General features: G+C 31.8%; 3 protein-coding genes across 4 annotated transcripts in view; 2 read left to right on the top strand and 1 right to left on the bottom strand.

Annotated features, from left to right (window-relative positions):
• Positions 1-488: 488 nt before the first annotated feature.
• On the bottom strand, positions 489-2,115 carry LOC130895127 (2-(3-amino-3-carboxypropyl)histidine synthase subunit 1). Its single transcript, XM_057802281.1, has 2 exons — positions 1,162-2,115; positions 489-1,109 (listed from the first exon to the last, which is right to left on the bottom strand). The coding sequence occupies exons 1-2, from the start codon at positions 2,021-2,023 to the stop codon at positions 760-762; spliced, it is 1,212 nt and encodes a 403-aa protein (XP_057658264.1). The 5' UTR covers positions 2,024-2,115; the 3' UTR covers positions 489-759.
• A 422-nt stretch (positions 2,116-2,537) lies between these two features.
• LOC130895126 (actin-related protein 2/3 complex subunit 1A) lies at positions 2,538-5,561 on the top strand. The gene is made up of 4 exons (XM_057802280.1): positions 2,538-2,839; positions 2,925-3,529; positions 4,991-5,254; positions 5,307-5,561. The coding sequence occupies exons 1-4, from the start codon at positions 2,767-2,769 to the stop codon at positions 5,490-5,492; spliced, it is 1,128 nt and encodes a 375-aa protein (XP_057658263.1). The 5' UTR covers positions 2,538-2,766; the 3' UTR covers positions 5,493-5,561.
• Positions 5,562-15,763: 10,202 nt separating this feature from the next.
• LOC130896034 (Ig-like and fibronectin type-III domain-containing protein 1) overlaps positions 15,764-25,248 on the top strand; it is a 187,280-nt gene continuing 177,795 nt past the window's right edge. The window contains exon 1 of one of the 2 annotated variants that reach the window (XM_057803788.1): positions 15,764-15,990. The gene's annotated coding sequence lies outside the window, so the exon portion shown is untranslated. The remainder of the gene's footprint in view (positions 15,991-25,248) is intronic. The other variant, XM_057803787.1, reaches the window with a different exon arrangement.

The following is a 25,248-nucleotide window of genomic DNA, read 5'->3' as shown; positions in this document are numbered from 1 at the left end:
TTCCAAACATTTCAGTGTTTTATTTCAATTCTAATTCCGTTATTCTTGATTATATTCCATTTAATTGTATTTTTTGTGTTTTTCGAGTATAAAGTTCCTTTTAAGTCAATATGTCTTTCATTAGTTCTGTTACACTCTATAATACCACTATATGTGGTATTATATATATACCACTATATGTGGTATTATATATATTACACTATATGTGGTATTATATATATACCACTATATGTGGTATTATAAGGTTCAGAATTAGTTCTTATAGTCATTGAAAGGTCTGTTTTCACTGCATCCTTTATAATTATAAAGATCAACTTTTAAATTTTGGAAAAAATACTAATGAAGATGTTTGGTTGTAATCTCTGTAGATGTGCCTCTACTGGACTTTTTTCTCGAATATTTTCGTTCTATATTGTTATAAAGGGTTTTAAGTTCGTTGTATCAGTTTTTTTATTAGTTTTCAGTAGAAAAATTAAATAATTGTCTAGTTTTTTGAATAATTCACTTCAAAATTTATTTCCAAAAGTATTTAGAACATACTATAATCAGATCTTTAAATATTTGAAAAAAGATAATTTTAATGGTAAAACATACAAAAATTTTAATATTAAAAGTTGTTAACAATCCTTAACTTTGTTGCAATTGATTTAAAAAAAAAATTAAGACGAAATTAATGACCCAGAAACTTCAATATTATGTTAAATAATATTTACACACGACTTATATAATGTATTTATCTTAATATAACATTTTAAATATCTATAAACATTTACCGCAACATTTATTAATGCCATCAACGTCTGGTTTATGATTAGGAGTCCAAGGGCCTAAACTTGCATTTGCATAAAAATCCATTGGATAACTATCATTTTCTTTATGCCATTTAGCATCCCCTACGACAATAGAAGCTTCATACGGAGTTAGAACTGGCTTGGAAAACGCTTTTCCCCAATCAATAGAAAGACGTGGACATGCTATTTGAACAAAAGCATCAATATTCTTAAATAAATCTATTTTGTTGGGAAAAATTTCAGATAGAAGTATCACAACAGTTTTCTTATCACTCTCCTCTAGTCTTTTTCTTAAATGATCAACAACATTGGGGTTACCTATAAAAATTACAAATAAAACACTATATAGAAACTGCTACATACTATTTACCTTGTCTACCCAGTGTACCCATTATAACCCCAAAAGTACCGGCGTTAATTGCTTGTCTAATACTTGTTTGTCTAATTTTTTCCATTTCTGCATGATCGTAATACTCCCTTGTAAATTCTTTTGAATAAGGATCATATTTATAAGCTTTTAATTTAGGATTCGCAATCATAGTTGCTTCTAAGTGAAATCTACCATCACCTAAGTATATAACAACTTCAGCACATTTTAAAACCGGAGCTGTACATCCTAATATTTCACCTGGGGATAGCGGACGAAATTGAGGTACACTAACATCAAAACCTATTTCTTTTAATTTATTAGCGGCTGCTTGAAGAGTAGTAACAAATTGTATTGTACTTACAAGAGCTATTTTCGTTGAAGTTTTAAAATTTAGTTGCATTGTGTCTATGAAGTGTAAAGGATCTATTTTTATATCGACAAATATATACAAAACTTTGATTCCTGATGTTTGATCAGCAGGAACTAAACAACTATGTCCATAATGAATCAATAATTCGACGCCGAGAGCTTTAGCTGTTAGATCATCTATACAACAAGCTCCATATGTTACATCTCCCATAATAATAGAATCTGCACCAGAAAAGTCTTTAATAATGTCAGCTATAGTGGTGGAATAAATTAATAACCCCTCTGGCATTTGTAAAGCAACAGTCTTCGCTTTTAATTCTTGTATCCGCCATATCGTCTTCGGAATTTCGAAATTATAATTTTTAGGTAAACTTTCAATTGCTGCTTGAAGTTTTGGATTATTTAACAAAGATTGAGGGATTTTTGTAACTTTTGTAGCTTTAAATACCTTTCTTACAGGCTTGGCTTTTATAACTACTGCTGATTCAGACATGTTTAATTCTAAATTAAGTAATTATATGAAAATTCATTTCGACGTTAAACTTTTTTGATGAAAATTTAAGGTTAAGGTTACTTGTGTACGTGAGTAGTTCAATTGTATCATGGCTTCCTCAGTCACTTTTTGGTGGCGAGCCATTGTATCAAAAATAACATTAAATAAATGAATTTGGTACTTATTACCAAATTTTCAATTCTTAACCACTTACTTTGTGCTACATAGGATCGTAAAAAAACGTGTATTTGTTAATTATTTTCATTAATCACAAAATCAACCAGACAATTTAACCGGAAGCTAAATATGGACTTTAAAAGCTCAATTGATCTACTAAGAAGTGTATTTTGTACTGACGACTATTTTTGATTCCTCTGTTAAATCACCAAATTATCTTTATTAGTTACTTAAGTCTTTTATTATTAATGAGTCTAGTAATAAATTGAAGTAATATCAGAAAACTTCGTTTTGAGAACGGAACTGTTATCACAATAATTAGTATCATATCATCTCTAAGTATAACTGTCATTCTTCAACATTTGTGACATACTGAAATTGTTTGAACATTTTTCTACTATATTTTCAATTTAATGTAAAACCAGTATAATTTAAGTTTGTGATAGTTATATTCGTGTTGACTGACCAGAGTCCACGGATAATATATGTCAAGAAATATTCCATTATAAGAAACGTAAGTTAAAAGAATTATAGACCAACACCCTTCTGCAGAATATATATTTAAAATGACTGAACAACATAGATTTGGGAATATCATAGCACCTATAACGTGTCATGCTTGGAATAAGGATAAAACACGTAAGAACTTGAATATTTTTTAATGTATTTGTGACTCATATTTCCTGTTATAATTGTCATCAGTGATAAGAATGTCTCATTATAGAAATCGCTCTGTCTCCAAACAATCACGAGGTACATATATATAAAAGAAACGGAGCCGAATGGAAACTTTTAGATACTCTGAATCAACATGATTTGAGAGTAATGGGAATAGATTGGGCTCCAAACACAAATCGAATAGTAACATGTGCGGCGGATCGTAACGCTTACGTTTGGACCCAAGATAAAGATGATAAATGGAAACCTACTTTGGTATTATTGAGAATAAATAGAGCCGCAACATGCGTAAAATGGTCACCTGATGAAAATAAATTCGCAGTTGGTTCTGGAGCTCGTTTAATTTCTGTTTGTTATTTCGAATCTGAGAATGACTGGTGGGTTTCTAAGCATATTAAAAAGCCTATTAGATCAACCGTCACCTGCTTGGATTGGCATCCAAACAATGTGCTTCTTGCAGCTGGTTCTTCTGATTTTAAAGTCAGAGTATTTTCAGCTTACATCAAAGATATCGAAAAGACTCCTGAAGCAACTGTTTGGGGGTCAAAAATGCCGTTTGGGCAGTTAATGATGGAATTTATAAATTCTAACGTTGGTGGTGGATGGATTCATAGCCTTAGTTTTTCTCCCGATGGTAACAAGATTTGTTGGGTAAGAATTTTATTATTCAAATATTTAAAGTCTAAAATATCTATTAGTATATTGATAATTACTTATAAGACTTGAATTACAGTTCTTAACTATATTTATAATAATGTAAAATTTACCAAAATTAATCAAGTTTGCTCAAAAAACATTCCTCAAATTATACTTCTGTTTATATTTTTGGCATTGGCAACAATATTTTTGACTCTACTGACACTTTTGAGGTAAAATTTCCACTATTGAACTTATTTAATAGATAGTGTTCATAAAATATTGGAAAAAACTGATATAATTAATTCAAGGGTGGTGAAAGTTGACTCTTAAGACAAAAGTTGCTAAAAGGGCTTTAAACGTTGCATGGAACATCTGGATAGTTAATGGGGATTGATCCACCCCTTGAAGAAGTTCTAGAAAGCCTTTTTTGTGCCATACCTTCAAGGGGTGTACAGCCTCATTTTAAAACATTGTAAAAACTGATATAATGAACTTAAGGGTGGTCAAAGTTGACTTTCAAGACAAATTTATTGCTGAAAAGATGATTTGTGTCAACTGGTATATTGAAATATGGAAAAAAGATGCTAAAAGGGCTTTGAGGCTGCGTATAATATCTGGATAGACAATGTGGATTGATCCACCCTTTAAAGAAGTTCTAGAAACATTTTTTTGGACCTTGTAGTAAATTTTATGTTCTTCAAAATCGCTTGTTTTTTTTTGAGTTCACATTCTCTTCAATAGCCTATCTACATTGAAGGACATAAAGGCTAACATGGGAGTGTAAAGAAACTTTAAATGCAATAGCTAATAGAAACAAAGTTACCATAATTTGGTTACCAGTCCACCAGGATATAACAGGCAATGAGGAAGTGGAAAGCCTTGCCAAAAAAGGGCAATAACTCCATATTTTGGTCCAAAACCCCGCATGAGTTGTCACATTAACAATAAAATGAAAGGATCAGATGGAGAAACCTCCAGTCATTAGAAAATTCAAAAGATTTATAATCATATCGATTGGGAAGTCTGGGAACTTCTCAAGATGTCCAGGAACGACATTAAACTCATGATCGATCTTCTACCACGTCATATACCACATTAAGGACGACAACTGCAGATACTGGGAGGAAACTATAAAGATAGTAGATCCATTGCAGCAAAAGGTGTAAGTACCTCGAAGGAAAACCATCCAGTTTGTTGCAACAATTTTTGTATCATCTTCAGAGACCCCGTCTCTCTATTTTAGCCTTGGTTTCCCTCTACCTCTGACCATACACGTTGATATGGTCTTAAAGTCATTTTTTCTGAGGACGTTTTTGTCATGGGTCCAGGATTCCCAGCCATAGATTGAAACTGCTACAATTAACGTCATTATACTTTATACCCAAATCAGATACCTTTATAAGGCGTTGCTTTAGTACAAACTGTTCAAATTCGAACTCTTGGAGCGGTATTCGAGTCTCGTCTTAATTTTAGGTGGCCCATGATTCTTCAGTGAACTTTGCGGATGCAAGTAAGGGTAACGTCGTTCAAAAGATTCGTACTGAATTTCTACCCTTCTTAAGTTGTACTTGGATAACAAATAAATCAGTAGTGGCTGTTGGTCACAGTTGTATACCGATCGTTTATGGGCTTAAAAATGACGATCGGTTTGGTTTCGTCGCAAAATTGGATACTTCTTTGAAAAAGGAAAGCGGAGGATTGTCCGCTATGCGAATGTTCCATTCTTTAGATAAACAGGTCAGTTTGATGATTAGTGGATTCGAATATTTTCACGAAATCATATTTTCAGGCTAGAACTGAAACTTCCGATACCAATTTGGATTCGATCCATCAAAACGCCATAACTTGTGTATGTATATACATGGGGGATAAAGAAAAAACATTAAAAATCTCCACTTCAGGAGCTGACGGGCTGTTAGTTATTTGGGATTTGAATTTGCTGGAAAGATCGCTACAAAATTTGAAAATCGCTTGAAATCAAACGATTTTTACAATTATTTTATTAATATAGTTTTAATGGGTTGTAAAATAAATAAAAACAATCCTGTTATTACTTATTTCAACCTCTCCGAAAATAAATAAAAAATTGTGTTATTACTTATTTCCCCCTGTATAAATAAACCAGCTTTCCTTCATTAATTCCTTGAATCCTATAATCCTAATCTTTCCGAAGTAAAACTAACCTCACTTTTACAAACAAGTCAAAAAGTCGATGCATGGTTGCCGTTTGACGTCACAGTCAGCGTTTGGTGACCTTCAACTCTCGACTTTTTCCTATGAAAGTGACTTTTAACACGTGGCGAATCTCTTGAAACGGAATATTATCAAGGGCAAGGACTTTCCTCAAATAATAGGGCGACCTACTTAACCAAATCCGTCAAACTGTCTTCTGATGTCACAATTTACACAACATTAACTCACTTTATAGTAAAATGTGAACAAGATAATAAATAATGTGGTTTCTTTCATGTTAACCTCACTTTATAAGCGCGAATAAAGTGTGATTTGCTTCTTGAGTCTGAAAAAAATTTTAAGCACATTGGAAAAGGACCTAAAAGATTGAACAAATGACGATTCTTGTCAATGTCACTAAGGTAGAATCATTCATAGAATGTCTTGCTGAAATTCGTGACGTCAGGAAATTGGGTTGTGTGAGGTTGATAGAAATAAACTGTCCTAGGACCGAATGCATGTCTTTGATTAATTCGGTTTCATATCATTTGACAGATACACGTACGTCTTGGATGAATATTTATGACGTACATGATTTGACAGATGGGAAAAAATATCTCGATGCTGGTTGGTAATCATCTCTCTTTTAATTAATCAAAGCTAATTATTATTAAATAATAATCCCTTATGTTTTTATGAATAAAAATCAATTAAGTAGGTAGTGAGAAAAAAAATTTTCGCCACTGAAAGAAGCTAAGAGCAGTTGTTTATGGTAATACCTGAGAAGTTAGCTGTTTATAAGAATAAATAGATAAAGTTAGTTTTGAAAACTGTAAATATAACAAAAACATCAAAATGAGAAAAGAACGATCTAAAAATGGAATAAAAAAATAGACTACGTCAAAAACGTGATTATACTGGCAATGTTGCCAAATTGGTGCTAATGAAGGTAGATGTGGTATTTTCCATATGTCAAGTGTCACAGAAATTTTCGACTTATTCATTGAAAAAACGCGGTTTTAGAAAATTAATTTCTTAAATTTACTGTAAATACAATAAAAACATCAAAATAGAAAAATAACGGTATAAAAATGAAATAGACTTCGTCAAAAACACAACCTCGAAATACGAAACTTCTCCCTTCGAATCGGGCCTTTCAAACCACGTGATTTTGTATGACATAGTTGTCAATATATACAATAATAATGGGGGGCGTTTTTAATTTTTATTTTGAGTTTTCTTTGTAGTTTTTTTGCAGATAATGTATTACAAAGAAAGTCAAGCTACCATTTATTTCCATTTTCATATTTATTTCCAACTCGAAATGTCAATATTGTGAATTAATAATATATTGCATTGGTTATCTAGTTTCTCAACTGATTTTTTTTTAACAATAACTTTACAAAAATAACTAATACTAAATATTGAAACTACTGTCAGGGCGTTGAAATGCTTGATTAAGCTCTCCCGATTCTTCAATTCCCATTGACGCGACACGATTGGTCGATAATCATCGATAGTCTCATGTATCGATAACAATCGATTGGTTTTCGTACTATCGATAGTTATTCGTGAAATCTTTAACGTCATCGTGTCTTTGTCGTTAAAATTTCTTTATTAAACTAAGTAATATGTGGTATTTGTCTTCATTTAATTAAATTCAATAGACTTTTACCTCTGTAAAAGTAATCTTAGTAGTTTTTACCTTATTCTTTTCGAAAAATATAACTATTGCCTTTGTATCTTCAATATTTAAACGAAAACTTAGCTTACTAATTTCATTTTCAGTTTGTTATATTTTATATAAAACCGCATCGCCGATTCAATATTGCGGTCAACATTACGACAACATAAAGACTTTAATGCACCTCTACAAAAGCAAAATTAACTTTGGGTATTTCATTAAAACTATAAACAACCCTCTTTTGAATGGAATCTTCAACACGTTAATTGCCGAAGGTTCATATGTGGACAACCATTACACTTCGTAACGTTCTGTGTGAAATTATTTGTTCTATGGTGGTAATATAACAAACAATCGATTTGTAAATATGTCTCGATTATTTTGATTTAGTTAACCATTAAATTACGTATTTAACTCCCAATTTTCATGTTCTCGCTAATTTAAAACATTATTCACCCCTTCTAAGGGTAATGAAATTTCCAGGTGTTAGATTCAGGTTGATTTAAGTTAACGAAGGGACCTCGAAACCCTAGGAATCTGTGACTTATGGTCTATTAACCTGGTAGATCGTTCATTTGAACATTCATAATGACGCTTGGTGTTTGAGGAGGTACGGTTAAGGGATGATATCAACCCATTCCCTATTTCTCTAGCAGCGGTGATCCAGGAAAAGTTACGATAGTAGACGAAAACTGAATTACGTAAATTGTAATCATACCAACAATTAGAATTTGGATATTTATAACGATAGCTTGACATTTTGATTAATTAAATAGGATTTCGAGAGGAAAATTCATTCTTTTAACGATTTCTGTAAATTATTCACGGTTTGGTCACTCGGATCTTCATCTCTCGAAGTCTATATCAATACAAATTGTTAGAAAAAAATTTACTTTGCTTCTGGAACTTATTGAAACTTCAATTAATTGTACATTAAATTTTCCGATGGCATTTTCCTTGTCTACTGTGTTTCTAATGTGGTTTATTGCAGACGAATTTACATTTCCCCTAGAGCAAATAGACACAGCCCTCTTTCGAACCCAACTCGGCAACATCAAAGTAAAATTATCAAAGTAATACTTGGAACGTTGCCTTTGTTAATGAATCTAACCTCAAAATAATCCTCCAGTGGTCATTTTCAATAGATAGAACTAATAACGTCGATAAACATAATTATAAACAACAATTTATATAATTCGGAACGAATATTGTACAGAAATTTATTTTATACGTTTTTTATAATAAATACAATCGGTATTGAAATTAAACTATAGTTCGTTATCTCGAAATTATATTATCGATATAAAATTTGCTTTTGCAAGTTTTTTTTGTATATTATATTATTCATTCAGAACAAAATCGATTCAAATTTGAATGAAGTGCCATTTAGACCAACGATTAGTCAATGTTTCGAGTTCCTTGAGCTTAAAAAAATTTTTTTTGGTTCCTTAGATCCATTTCATATGTTTATGCATCAAAATTTTTTTGATTTTACGTCTTTTCTGATTTAAAATTAGTTTCTTTTATAATTTTTTAAAGACAGATCAAAATTTGACGTTTCAAAATGGCGGCAAGAAGTCGAAACGTCAAATTTTCATCCGTATTTAGAAAATTATAAAAGAGTGTTCGGACACGGTAACAATTAATTTGTGACATGTTTTCAAATTTGACACTTGACACAAAACTTACCAATTGATTTTTGTGTACTAAGCCCATGAGCCTCGAAACCCTTTCGCTTCACGCCCAAAGTGCTCAATAAATTTGAAGCAACTTTTGATACATCTCGTAGATCAACATCATTTCGTCTTAATTTCAGGACATTTCAATAGTTTTTCACAAATTATTAGCTATTTCTAAATGTCAACAAGCAACTACGTCAAGAACATAACCTCGAAATGCGAAACTTCGATCATCTTTTTCTTCTGTAACTGCTTTCCCTCGCCACACACCTTTCCATATATTTTTTCCATTGATCGAAGCAGTGCTGGAAGTCTTCATTGGTGAAGGTTGTTAGGAGCTCTGCCGTTTTTTGCTTTACCGCTTCCATCGACGCAAATCGGGTCCCTTTCAAAGCAGATTTTATCTTCGGAAAAAAAATCGCACGGTGCTGAATCCGGTGAGTACGGCGGGTGTTCCAGCACAGATAGCGCGTTATGGGCAGGCGCGTTGTCCTAGTGCCGAATCCACGAGAAAAACTGACAAATAGTAAGTCTGGTTGACAGTCTGACCCTCTGGAACCCATTAAGTCATCACAATACCGTTACTGTCGGTAAAAACGATCAACATTGCCTTGAATTTTGATTTGGACATTGTTGCTTTTTTGATTCTGGGCGATTCAGGCGTCTACGCATCGAATGTCGCTTTGTTTCAACATTATATTGAAAAATCCACGTTTCGTCGCAAGTAAAAACGTTTTTTATCAGTCAGGGGTTTTTTTTCTAACCTTTCAAGGAAATCTGAGGAATCGAAACAGTGCTGGAAGTCTTCATTGGTGAAGGTTGTTAGGAGCTCTGCCGTTTTTTGCTTTACCGCTTCCATCGACGCAAATCGGGTCCCTTTCAAAGCAGATTTTATCTTCGGAAAAAAAATCGCACGGTGCTGAATCCGGTGAGTACGGCGGGTGTTCCAGCACAGATAGCGCGTTATGGGCAGGCGCGTTGTCCTAGTGCCGAATCCACGAGAAAAACTGACAAATAGTAAGTCTGGTTGACAGTCTGACCCTCTGGAACCCATTAAGTCATCACAATACCGTTACTGTCGGTAAAAACGATCAACATTGCCTTGAATTTTGATTTGGACATTGTTGCTTTTTTGATTCTGGGCGATTCAGGCGTCTACGCATCGAATGTCGCTTTGTTTCAACATTATATTGAAAAATCCACGTTTCGTCGCAAGTAAAAACGTTTTTTATCAGTCAGGGGTTTTTTTTCTAACCTTTCAAGGAAATCTGAGGAATCGAAACAGTTATCTTTATTTTTTGTTGTGTTTACATCTGTCTGACAAAAATCTCGGTCAGTGTTACCAACATAACCTCTCAAGATTCCCTTTCTAGAGCGCGAAATTCGAATTAAAATATGAAAATGCTTGCAAAGAGGACAAAATTTATTTGTATACTAACTATATTGTTAGTTAAGTGCGTGTTCTATTTGGAAAATGAGTGAATAACACGCATATTCGCTTTTTTTTATACGACGTACTTAATCTTCATTTGAGGGTTTTTACTTCTTTCCGGAAGTCGTATTATAGTTCACTTTGTATACGCCCAGGGACTCGTAACTTTCTTAGATGTTTGTATTTTTCTAACAAGGATAAGAAATATATGTTCGTCCCTAATGATCCTTAAAAATAATTCGCAGATGATATCACGAAAGGTTTTACGACAAAAAAATAATAAAATAACAAGATATCATCTATTCACTTATAAAATGGCGGAATTTCCTGGTTTTTAATCGGAAATAATTAATGAATTGATTAATTTTTTCTTAATTATAAATTTACAGCTAATTCTTCTTCTTTTTCTAATCTATTTCGTACCTTTTTTTGAATCAGCTCTGTGTAAATTTGCCGGATACCAACTGCTCGTCTCAAGATATTAATTTGCTAGATTAGGAGTTTAAGAGACTCATTTTTTATAGTTTCGTAGCAAAAGCTTTTTACTTATCTCTGTACAAAAATATTTTTTCGTTAATATATTCAATAATTGAAATTAGGCAACTTGAAATACTACACACTGTAACGTATGTTGCGTATCTATTAGTACCGGTTATTGAATGACATTTATTCGAAATCAATTCGAGATTTGACATATAACGGACTTTGTGACAGCAATTGATCACTTTATATATATACATGGTACATCGAAAAGCAGAAATAGAAGATTTAATATTCTCTTGTAGTAAATTTATATAGGTAGGCATGCAATATTAATTAAGTTGTTGAATTTCCAAGTATGTTTTGTATAATATACGTACCTCAAAGTATATTTCACAATCTAGAATTTGTCTATGTTGCTCGAGGCGTCAAAGAAACCGCTACAAAGGCGCTGGCTTCTGTACGTTATTGTGGACAAAAAGACGAAAAAAAATAACATTCGGTTTTGTGTACAAAGCTGTTTTTTTTTCACTTTCAATTCAAGTTATTTCGTTTTAAAGTGAAAATAAAAATATTGTTGACACTATACAAGTGGTTTTAGAAAGAGAATACGAAATATTAGGTAGTAATAAAGTTATAATGTAACTGACATATGAGGGTTGTTCGTAAATTAACCTGGTTCACAACGAATTTTGCTAAACGTTGTCGAATTTACCGCTGTAATGGAATTATGGCTTTTCCAAAGGTCTAGTTGAAAATATTATTACAAAAAAAAAATGAATTGCGTAAGGACATTATCCTTTATGAAGATGAACTTGATATTTTTGTATTAGAATGGTAAAACATTGTACACAACGTTTTCTAATTCATCCTCAACTTCTACAAATTATTATTATAATGTTTTCAACTCCGAATTATATATAATTCAAATAATTATCGAGAAACAAGTTCTGGATGACTATTTATTGGTTGTTTCAAGTACATCAGACGACAATACATTTTTAAAATGGTTTTTTTTCACATACCACGTATGAATATCTGAAGCTAATTCGACTGTAGAAACAGAAAAAAAAGTAGGCCGCCAATTAATAACAAAGAACTTGATATTTCTTTGAAAAATAGCACAATAGATGAATTTCAACAAAGGGAACTTGCCTCTCGTTACATTGATTTTTCAAAAGAACTCGTTCTTGTTGATGATTTAAAAGAAGCAGAAAATGGTTTTCTGACGAATCGTGGAAAAAAAAGACTTACGAAACTGTATATTTCGTACCAAAGTGTTTTTTGTTCTCTTTTTATTCATTTTCTTACTCGACTACGAAAATATTCATACTGTAGCTTCTTATTTTTCTCCTTCTTACCTATTAATTCAAATAGATAAGAATCGAAATATCTTCTGTAGATTATTAAATACGAGGACGGTCCTAGAAGTACTTGGCCTGACGTAGAGATGGCGGTAATTGCTTGATAAATACTATAATCTATAAAACATATATTTTCGTGTCAAAGACCATCTCAAAACTACAATTACAATTTTTCAAATCACGATAACTCAAAAATGACGTATTCGAGAAAAAAAGTGTCATGTCTATTTTTGTAAATAATTTCATGATGTATAATTTTATTTTGAATCGTTTTTTGATAACTTTTTAGACATGGCAACTCAACTAATATTGAGAGATATGGAAACACACATTTTCTTATATGTACATTTCATCATTTTATCAATTCCTTCATTTCTATTCACTCAAATTTCTTTTTTGTTTAACGATGTTGAACACTTTGATTTTTTCGATACAATACATTAAATGCCAATTAAAAGTAAAAGGTAAATTCGCCGTTATTTCATTATCGAAGCGGAAAACTGGCCTCGACTTTCAATTCCACAAATACCCTCGGGGATACGATGGAAAATCCTTTGATATACGAATGGGGATATGAAAAACACATCGACAGATGATTTTTTTTCTTTATTTTTGACGTAGAAACAAAGATTTTCACTCCAGTTAAATATCCGAAGAACGTAACGGTTAATATTTACATTTCATCACAGTACGAGGACGGTCCCAAAAGTACTCAGTCTAACAAAGAAAACACAAACATTTTGGAACAAAGATTTTTGTTCAACACCCATTCTTATTAGCCAAATGCGGCAGTTTTTTCTTGATTTCTTTGCTTAAAAGTTGCAATAAGTTCGCATAATAATAGCCGTTGATAATTTTTCCTTTTTCAAAAAAATAAATGGAAATTATCCCAAAAAATCGACACCTGCCTGTAGAACGGTCTTTGCCATCTTTTTTCTTTTGCTTCTGGTATGAAGTGATCGATCCATGGTTGTGAAACAACGCAAAAATTATGCTTCCATTCTGTGAAACATTACCAAACACTTGATGGAGACATCTTCAAGACTCTGTTTTTGTTCCATTGCCAGCAAACCCTGTAATTTTTGAAATACCTACTCAAGCATTTTCAGTCGACGATCATCCAGTGGATTTTCTTGCTGGTCTTCGCAGGTCGTACGTTTCATGTTTCCAAATTCACTGAAAACGTTTACTATTGATGCTAAATCAAACCTCGTATACTAGTAGTCGTTCCATAACGTTTTGTCATAATACAACAAACAATACGAATTTTTGAATAATGTATCACTATGTTTAAACAATAATATTTGTTGAATGTCACGTTATGAATCATTTTTTTGTTATTCACAATCGAATAAATGGAATTTAAAAACAAAATTCCAATGAAATTGCGTTTCTCTAGCCAGTTTTTTCGAGAATATTTTGATGTAAGAGGTAATTCAATTGGCGCAGTCTATAGGATAGAAAAATATGCATAAATAAATACAGATTCCTATTGTAACAAATAATATTTTATGAAAGATTTCCGATATTCAAATACTGAATACCGAAGTATGTTTTTATAGTGTCATTTATATGAATTTTTATCAAAAACTTCCTTTTTTTTTGGGTAGCCACGTTAGCGAAACCGCCTACTAAGTGATAGTCCATTATTGGAAAAAATTTGCTTTCTCAAAATAAAAATGATAAATGGGTTGGAAAAGATATCAGAATGGAAAATTGTACTAGATATAAATAGATTCGATTTTATAGCCAATAACCTCAGATTACGCAATGATATTTATTTCTTATAAGGGTCTAGAAATGATGTTCCTACATAACAAAAAAGCAGATTATTAACATAACAATAGATAAAAAATATACAAGGTCAACTCTAAAAGTAATATAACCATGACACTTAATATAATATTTGATTTGATTGGTTGATGACACAGAGTCTCGTTCCAATGAATAAACCATTTACTTGGTATTTCAACTAGCTAACCAAGACATCTACCACTTTATTATATGTTGAATTGAAGAATGGTTCCACTAATGGATTAAAAAAAAAATATGATGTTGCCGAGTTCCAGGATTCAAAATTAAAAGTTAAGAGTCTTTCTCAAACTTGTTAGTCTAAAGAAACTATTCTCGGACCAAATATTATAGGAGATTTAGAGAGAAGATTGAAAGAAAATAAAGAAATAATAGAAGAAAAACTGGGAGGAGAGATTTTGATAAGGTATATAAAAGCACGAAGATTAAATAGGGCAGGACATATCATGGGTAAGAGACTTATAGAAATGGTGAGGAGTATAACAAAATGGATACCTCTATGACCAAGAAATACTTGGTGAAACCAAATAGAATAGGATAGTAGACCCTAGAAATAATAGATTGGAAAGCAAAAAGCAATTGTCGGTCTTTTAAGGCTGGTCCAGATACAACTGATTTTTTCTCGCATTGCTTTGTTTTCCACTATTTCTAGTTCCTATTTTCTTTTTATTTGGCTTTTCGTATCGCTTCGTAAGTGACTTCCTGGATTCCTTTGATCCTAACAAGCATTCTGGGTATACAAGTGTCTCATTTCTTCCCATCTGTCAAAGAATTTATCTATGGTGATAATGAAGATCATTTATGAACTCAAAAGGAGGTTTGTGTAATTTTTAATAAACAATATCGTGGTAAACACGTTTCGCAGTCTACAGTTTTCAAAATTGTATAAAATTTTCATGAAATACCACCTTTACAAAGTTCAGTTGGTTCAGGAGTTAAATGAAGATGATCCTGATAGAAAGCAAAAGTTCAATGGATTGTTGATGGACAGAATGAAGGCAGATTTGCTGTTCATAAAGAAAATACGATAAATTGACGTTTCAGTTAAATGGAACTGTTAACAAACAGATATTTGGGAGCAGAGAAAATCCTAACTGGATGTGTGAGGCTCAAACTCAATATCTTAAAAAAGTGAATGTTTAAGCACGGTGAATAGTGAGGTTTATCTAGATTTTTTGATTAACTTTTTAGTTCATACATTATTTTGATGTTAATTATCCAAATGAGGTGGATTGGAAGACGTGGAATGACCGACTAGATCCCCCGATTTGACTCATCTCGATTACTTATTATAGAGCTATATAGAATCTAGTATATATCAATAGAATACAAAATATCGATGATTTAAAAATTAGGATAACGGAAGAAATAGTTTCAAAATTTTAGATCTTAAAAATTAATTTTCTCAGTTATGATTCTTATTGCTAAACAGAGGACTAAAATTCCTTTCCTGGTATGTTAGTATAATTCCTCGTATTGTATTATTATGTTAAAAATTTGTACCATAAGAAACCTTCTTTAAAAAAAATCCTGTTAATTGAATCCTGTGAGATTAGGAGTTCGCTACGGCGATTGGTTCCGATATTGAGCGAGCGCAATCGCAGGTATTGTTGTTAACACAGAAGAGTGACTAGTCAGTCGTGGAAGCGTCATTAGAAGCGACGCTTGCAACGTCCAGTCGACTGCGCGCCGCGACGTATCATACGCGCGTTTTTTGTTGTTAACAACATTGCACAGCAACCAGGACAATTCGTTGATTTTTTATTGATTTTCGTTGGGAAATTGCAAAATTTGATGATCGTGTTTGTGTTTGTTTTTCGAGGTGAAGGAATTTTTATAAATCTTGAATGGTAAGACACGAATTTCTCGAATTTGTTCAAATCGATTTTTAAAGTTGATCTTCGTATGAATATATTTAGAATTTTGGGGATATTAAAATCATCCATCACTTACTTCTTCATATCCATTATAAAAAATTCTTTTTGGTAATTTCCAAAAGTACTTTCTGCATTATTTGGAATATGCGGCGAGCTATCTTGAAAATGGCAAGCAAAAATATGATAGTATGTGGAAAGGGCTTTTAACTTAACTGCAAGTCAAAAATGAAAATCATACATCGTGGAGAACCAGCTGGAAATTTAATAAACGAGAACTGAATCGAAATAAATCATAGTTTAGAAAAAACTTTTAACAATAATCAAATTAAAGCAGATTTTACATAAATAATTGAGTTGAATTTTGGCTACTAATTTTTGAGAATCTAGGTAAGTCACATGTTTAAGGTCTTCTACGATTGGGCTCATTACCAGATTGTTAGGATTGTTTTTAACCCTTGGAGCATTTTCTGGAATATATTGGGACAAGCTTCTAATAAACCCAAGATCAATAAAAATGAAATTCATTCAAAAGTCTCCACTTTTTGATTGATAGAAGTGAAAACTGTCTATAAATATTTGTTTCCGATACATATATCTCTGAATATATTGTTGTCAGAAAAAATATCAAACTAAAAACCGACGTTTTTAGAAAAATGTGATTTAATTTAACCAAAGACAAAATGGGAATAAATATTATATCTAATTCGTTCAATTTTCACGTACTGAATCTTGGAACAAACTCTATCGAAATAATCCAGTAAAAAATATATGAAAAATTACTAAAATTACATTCTATTTTGAAGACTAGCTATCAATATCAATTTCTGAAAGATTTTCGCCCAAAAATATGGGAGCTGTAGATCTCATATTATAGTTTTTTTGAAAACCTTTTGTGTTCAGATTTTCACGTTCTACAAGTTTGTAATTATTGTCAGAAAAATTGAAATTGATTCAACAGTCTTCACTTTTTGATTGATAACAGTGAAAACCGTCTATAAATATTTGTTTCCGATACATATATCTCTGAATATATTGTTGTTAGATTACGATTTTTGCTACACGTTGAAGGTAATCGACAGTCACTTTGTTTTGTAACTATCTCGTGAACTGGGAGTGTTGATTTATATTAATATTTGCATTGTTGATATTTAACTGAGGGTAAGGCTTAGTAAATTGTTTAAAACATTAAATAAAAACTCGTCCGGACTAATAATTATGAATATTTTTCTTCGTGAAGATTCTAAGATGATTTAGACACATTTTGAATTAGCTCGATTCACAAATAGTCCAGGCGTTGGAGCGAAAATCGTTCTACACGCGAAAATGGAAAAAAAAGTCTAAAAAACTCTAAAAATTGGTATTTCGTCGTATAGAAACAAATATTTACAACGTGAAATTTCTCACAAAAAATATATCTACACGTTATTCATAAAAATAGTTCATTTCAGAGATACGTGGTTCTGAAGGGTTGATTTTCAATAATGGACTCCTGGTGCGAGAGTTGTTCAAGTTAATTGGGCTGTAACTGTGAGAATTCGTGATTTGAGTAAACTGAAATCAGATTCTCTAAATAATTGTTATAAAGATGAAATTGAAATAAATATTTTGAAAGTGGGAGAAAAGACTAAAGATGTGGTAATTTATTAAATCATCTTGTGTACATCATTTTTATTCAATTATTCGAATATCAACATAAACGACTCGTTCACCATGTGAGAAATCATTACATTTCAAAATAAAACTGGCCTGAGATTAATAATAAGAAATGAAGGCCACTGCGTGAAAGAGCAGGTTCTGAAACACATTGATGAAGCTATAGTTAATAAGTTGGATTTACTAAACTTTTGAGAAGAATTTCCAAAAAAAAAAAAATGTAGAGAAAACTTTGTTATGGAACGTTTTTAGACGCTTATCCTGAAACAGCAGGATGCTGGGACTAGAATAACAAGTGACAATTTTTTCAGGACTCTGCACTTTTACATCAATCACAAAAAACATCGATCAGAAAAAAGTATAAAACCAAAAACCAACGTTTTTTGAAAAATGTGATTTAATTTAGCCAAATACGAAATGGGAATGAATATTATATTTAATTTGTTCAATTTTTACCTACTGAATCTTGAAACAAACTCTATCGAAATAATCCAGTAAAAATATATATAAAAAATTAGTAAATCTCATTGTATTTTTACGGTCAGCTGAAAATATCAATTTCTGAAAGATTCTCCTTTTAAATTTCGTTTACTTTGGGATTTTTCACCCAAAAAAATATGAGTTGTAGATCTGATATTATAGTTTTTTCGAAAAAATATGTAGAAACCTTTTTTGTGTAGATTTTCACGTTCTACAAGTTTGTAATTATACGTTTTATTAAAATATTTAACCCTTTCCACGTTATTGACAAACTACCAATTTTCCGGGAGTTTTCCACAGTTTCCATAGCCGCTCGCATGCAGAACAATTTTTTTTTCTTAAAATAATTAAAATAACTAAAACCCTTGGACTACAACTACACAATTAGATCTAAAAAGATCGCAGAGAAATAATCCACAAATCACCTACTTGATTTTAAAATCTAAAATTTCATTTTTTGAAGAATTAGATTCTGTTTTTTTGCGTTTAAATTTGGAAAATTCCAAAATACATCGACCACCATTGTTTTTCAATTAACTATAGATAAGTTCATCCTATTAAAATATTTATGAACATTAAAAGCAGATATTTACTACAACAACACATCACCTAACAAATTTTTTCTTGACGTTTCGAAAAATCTTTGATACGTCTAAAAATACACACGTCCTTCCACGATTCCATTAAAAATCAAACGAACCTTCATCAAGGAAGGTCACAAGTCGAAAAAGGGTCAGATATGCGTCCACTTTAGTTTAATCCATTCCATTCATGCATATTTACTCGGAGAAGATGATTTTTTTCTTTGAAATGTTGATGAACGTATTTATTTCGAAATTTGGTGTGAATGTAAGTTCATTAGGATGTTTTTTTTTCATATACCTTGTCCACAATCAGAATTATTCACAGTACCAACGATTCACTGTTTAAAATCAATGTTTTTCAAAATTTATATCTTGCGTTTTTGAAATAACACAAAAGACAATGAAAAGCCTCGCAAAGTATAATAAGGAAGAAGAAATTAGTATTAACGATGATGAAAATAATAAATTAGAGTTTAACATAGAAAGAATAAGGAATAGAGAAATAATTGGATCAAAAAAACTACCAGAAAATGAATATTGAACTATTAAATTAGGAAAATATATAAGGGAAACCGAAATAAAGATGGTAAGACCAAATATACGAAGATTTGAAAGTACTAGAAGTAGCGAAATTAAAGGAATTAGTGAGAAAAAGAAAACGGTGGATAAAGATGGTACAGAAGGCACAAAACACGTGAAAATTGGATCAATTTATATTTGTGCCTGGCCATAGCTATTAACTGCCGACATCAAATCTTTGACCGCGATTCCATTTCTGCAGATATAGGAACAGAAAATAATCAGAGGGGGTTAAATCTAGCGAATCTGGCCATTGCAATGTGTGAGCTAGAGCATTATCTTGATGAATCAACACTTTCTTTTTGCCAAATAGTTTTTCCTTCTACAAGATAGTCGATGAAAATTATCCCAAAAGTCATATCAAAGCAGACCTGCATATAAATTGAGGAATTAATTGGTAGATAACGTTCAATGGGAATATAATCAGAAGGGCTCCAATCTCTTTATAAAACTGTTTCGAAGACTAATCCGATATCCAATTGAATATACAGTTTTATCGTGCATAAAATTAATGGTACTATAATGGATTAAATGATTTTCTCTTTAATGGACTGCAAAATAGATTCTAAAGTTGAATAAAATATTTGGTAATTAATTTTTATTGCAATTTACTCAATAAATAAACTTTATTTTTTTCAAAAATTGATACGACTCTGGAAACTTTTGGATTTTGAATTGTTTTCGATTGTGGATCCTGTTGATTTTGTGTCTACGAGTGTGGTCCCTAACCTACAGATGGCGGTATTTGCTATAAAGCACATGTTTCAAGTTTGAAGACGCCATGTTGTTTAATATTTGTTTGGCAGCCATCAATAGCGAAGGTTTTGAGTGAATTTGTAAACATGTGATACAATATTTTGATTTGAAATACTTTTATAACCATGGATGAAACGCGGGTCCATCACTTCACATCTGAAACAAAAGAAAAATCATGGACTTAAAAGGGAGAACTGACTCCAAAGAGAACAAAGACCGTTCCATCTGCAGGAAATGTCATGGTGTCGGTTTTTTGGGGTAATTTTCATTGACCACCTTGAAAAAGAACAAAATATCAACGATGAGTATTATACGAACTAATTACAACGTTTGAGCAAAGAAATCAAGCAAAAACGGCCGCATTTGGTTAAGAAGAAAGTCTAGAAAAGCACCAGATCCATTATTGCAATGGTCAAAAGTCAAAATTGATGAATTAAAGTTTGACTTGCTACCTTATACATCCTATTGACCAGATTTATCTCCCTAGGCTCTTTTTTTCTTCCTAAACTTGAACAAATGGCTCGGTGGTCAAAGACTTAATCCTCAACGTATAAATAATAATTTTCACGTGGAAATTATAGAGTTTGTTTTAATTAATTATTGAAGCTAAAGTGATAATTTTCAATTAGAATACAAGCGATTTAAGGTATTTTATAACCTCAAAATTGTATCCCGAGCTTAAAGATTTACTCACAACCCAGTAAATCGAAGAAAATGATAAAAGAAGAGGGAGACTTTATAATTCGACATTATATTCAATGTATTAACAGTTAATGATGACTGGCAGATTCGGTTTCCTAAAACGGTTGCTGTATTTTCGATGACATGACAGAACGCCCGGGTTTCTGTTCGAAGTAATTTGTTTCGATTTAAATCCTATTGAAACATTCATTCAGAAGTAACGTAGATTGATGCAGCAACTAGTTATAATTCTAAATAATATCAATAATAATACGATTAAAAGTCACTTCGAATATGAAAATAATGAACGTAATACTTGATGATGGAAATATAGGTAAGCTAATATTCTTATCTTCCAAACCAAATCCCACCTAAGCTGAATTAATATCAAAAAGTTTCTACTATTAATATCAACTTTCAAATATGCTGGTTCCACAAAGAAATACGAGCTGGACTAGTTGGTTATGCGAAAATCTGGGCGCAGGCCACGAGTGGATGCCCAATCATTTCGATGGGCAGCAACCAAATGACGCCTTTGACCGTTGATAATAGGGGCTTGGAGGCACACATCACTGCCCGCTGTATTGAAAAATGGAGCCACTCGGTATACAAACAGTTCTAGGAGGAATGGTTCGGCCGGCGCAGGTTTCTGCGGGGGATACCCCCAAAATAAGCGAATCTTGATCGCTTAGACATACAAGCTATAAGGCAACGACGCCTAACTGGTCTCAGTTCACCATCTAGGTCATTTTTTATATTGGATTTTAATATATTCACTGAAAACGTTCACTATTGTAGGATCTTCAAACTTGAAACATACGCTGATTGTATACATCGCGTACCACCCTGTATAGCTGTCAACTTTAACTGATACATTAGCGGCATTTTAGGCATGATTAAATAGGTGAAATGCTGAACATAAAAGCCGCACAATGTGTTGCCAAATTGGGTAACTGCCAATGTTTTATTAATTTATGGTTTGTTCCCATTGTTGACTTAGTAAATTGCTAGTTCAATGGCGAGGCTATGATTTATAGATGTTGATCTTCAGCTGACCATTTCATTTATCAATAACGATTTTTCTACCATCACATATTCCAGTTTTTTTCATTGTATCAACGCACTTAGACAGCTCTGTAAATACACCATAATTTAACGTAGAAATTGAGACTACAAATACATTTATCACGATTAAAGAATATGGGAAACATGGATGATGGAATAAAAAAGTTAAGGAGATAAGAGGTGAAGAAGAAGGAAGAGAAACGAATCAAACAATAAAAAAAAAGAATGGAATTCATGAGAAAGCAATTTTTGTTGAAGCTAGTGTTAATTTCTGTTAAACTAATAATATTATTTGTTTATTTGGAAAAGAAAATTGAATATCTAGTCTAGTCTAGTAATTTCTAGTAAATACATTAGATTACGTTGCTTAGAAATCTATAGGTTTTAAATCGGGACAATCTAGAGGTCAATTCATATCACTTTTCCTGCAGATCAATATAGCAGAAGCTGCTCCATTCTACTGGTTCCATGTTTTTTGGTTATTACCATCAAAGTTCAGCAGCTCAAGCACCAGCGTTGGAAAGCTTTTGGTTTACAATGTTAAGCCTTAAAGCTTCAATTTTGACCCTAACTGAATTATGCACGGTTGCAGTCATAAATCTTTTTGTAAAATACGAAATGATAATGATTTATGCTCGTTAAAGCTCGAGCAGGCTCGTCACGAGCATACCAAATAACTGTCAACGTTTTCGAACGTTGTAAAAGACTTTGGACGTTTGGAAAGGGATGTAAAGATGAACTTTCGTTTGGTACATTTATCTATTTCGATATCTATAACAGGATATTGAAAGATCAAAGACATAGATGATGGAATAAAGAAATTGAGGAGATAAGAGGTTAAGAAGAAGGAAGAGGAACGAATCAAACAATAAAAAGAAGAATGGAATTCGTGAGAAAATAATTTTTGTTGAAACTAATGTTAATATTTGTTAAACTAATAATATTATTTGTTTCAATTCATTTCAAATATATTATTTGTTTATTTGAAAAAGAAAACTGAAAGAAAATTGAGCCTAGTATAGTCTATAGTCTAGTATAGTAATTTCTGTATCTATTCTACGAGGGAAGATTGATTTTGGATGAAAAACCTCTGCAAAATACTTGTTAGAAAAATAACATGTTATAGGGCGGTTATCGTAATTCAAATAAGGTTTGCCCACAACAAATGAACCTAACCTAATCTAATTTAACCTTACCTAATATAATCTAACCTAACCTAATCTAATCTTTCAGAAGCTAACCTAATCTTATATTACTTTTTTTTAATTTCTGATTTCTTAGATCTTTTGATATATTAAGGCATCTAAAAGTTCTTGATTTTAGGCCTCTTTTGTTTTAAAATTAGTTTTTTTAATAAAAAGTCTTAAAGAAAAGTCTAAACGTCAAATTTTATCTTCCAAAAATTACATTTTGAAACAGAAGATACCCAAAATCAAGAACATGTAGATGAATTAATGTTATATCTAACCTAACCTAAACTAACCTTATTTGGTTCAAAATTACTGTTATTTTCATAATTTAATATTTTTTCTACTTTTTTCTGAAATTTTAGTATGAAAATATTTACATTTCAAATGGGTATTTTTAAAATTTGTGGGTAAGCTGGTTAAAATTGAAAAAATAAGTTTTTATATTCATCAAGTTATAAGAATTTATCAAAAGTCTATTCCTCTTTTGACTTAAATATATTTTGCTTACGAGGGTGTTAATTTCATACTTGTAACCTAGTAATACTCCAATTTTTTTAACGCTTTTGAAATTTACATATTCTTGAGGTCTGTAAAGAAGTTTTGTACAAGAATTTTATTGATGGGACAGTAGTCTCAGCTCAATTTGGCGAGAATTGTGTTGATTCTGTTCATTATTATGTACTTTCTTGCCCTGTAACCCTTTTGCCCTTTATCAAGGGGATGATATATTTTGAATCTGATTCGGATTGAGCTTAAACGTCGTCGTCAAGCACTGCTTTGAAGTGGTCTTGCGTTTACCTTCGGAAGTGAGCAAATATGATATTAATATCTACAACTACCCTTCTATTTCTATCATGTGACAGTTAATCGAATTCCCATTTGTCTATATAAACGGGTTAATAGCATAAAGCCGAATTATCTATACATCCTCTAATATTTGTTTAAAACAAACTTCCTCTTACTGGTTATTATTTAATCAAAAAGTAAATTGTCTGGACTAACAATTGTTAATGTCTTCAATAAACAAACAGACAATAGCACTTGAGAATTCAATCTAACAGTCGTGCACCTAAAAAAGTCAAAGTTCTTTCGTACCCCCATTGGCGTACAAAACGAGTACGTTTAATTTTAATAGAACTATTTGTCTCGACGTATTTCCAAAGAAAAACAAAAGTTTTATTAAGAAATATCATCAGATTAACACAAATAGGATGAGACGCTGAGCTATCAAGCTGTTTACATCTAACCAAATCCTGAATTCTTAGTTTTTCTCCAATATCCTGACTTCAAAGGGTTAATCTTTCTTTGTATGCGCATATTTGTTTCAAATTTCCTCTAAATTTTCATTTCATACTCTACTAAATTACCTTCATCTTGTTTATAATTCGTTCAATTCTAAGCGAATCTCAAAAGAAAGATCAAATACAAAAAATTTTTGTTATACATTAGATTACGTTGCTTAGAAATCTATAGGTTTTAAATCGGGACAATCTAGAGGTCAATTTATATCACTTTTCCTGGAGATCATTATAGCAGAAGCTGCTCCATTCTACTGGATCCATTTTTTTTGGTTATTACCATCAAAGTTCTGCATGTCAAGCACCAGCGTTGGAAAGCTTTTAGTTTACGATGTTAACCAGTATCTTAAAGCTTCAATTTTGACCCTAACTGAATTTTGTACGGTTGCAGTCATAAATCTTTGTGTAAAATACGAAATGATGATGATTTATGCTCGTTGAAGCTCGAGCAGGTTCGTCACGAGCATACCAAATAACTGTAGAAGACTTTGGACGTTTGGAAAACGATATAAAGATGAACTTTAGTTTGGTACATTCATCTATTTCGATATCTACAACATAATATTGAAAGTTCTAATTATATGGATTTAGTAATAGCTTGGAGGTGATTTCGTGTTCGCTTTGGTTAGTTAGTTAGTACGCGCGATTGTTTATCTGATAGATTTCATTTATATGAAATAAAAACACTACAAAATGTAACAGAAAAGGAAAATAAACCCTTTCGAGTGGATAAAAGACTAAATTCAACTTCGTAAAACGATTTGCTTTAAAAACCACGAGAAAGAGCGAACATTTGGTTTCTGGAATCACTATTTATGGCGAACCCATCTTTCTCGAATGAAATACAATGCACATTATACTGGAAAGTCAGGAAATTTAAATACACTATTGTTTCTTTTTAAACTTGAATCGGGAATAATGTGAATCGCATTCAAATTTGAGCAG

The sequence above is a fragment of the Diorhabda carinulata genome, chromosome 6 (genome assembly GCF_026250575.1).
Source record: "Diorhabda carinulata isolate Delta chromosome 6, icDioCari1.1, whole genome shotgun sequence".
NCBI lineage: Eukaryota > Metazoa > Arthropoda > Insecta > Coleoptera > Chrysomelidae > Diorhabda > Diorhabda carinulata.
Note: the sequence above shows the minus strand (reverse complement) of the source record. Positions and strands in the feature narration are given on the sequence as shown.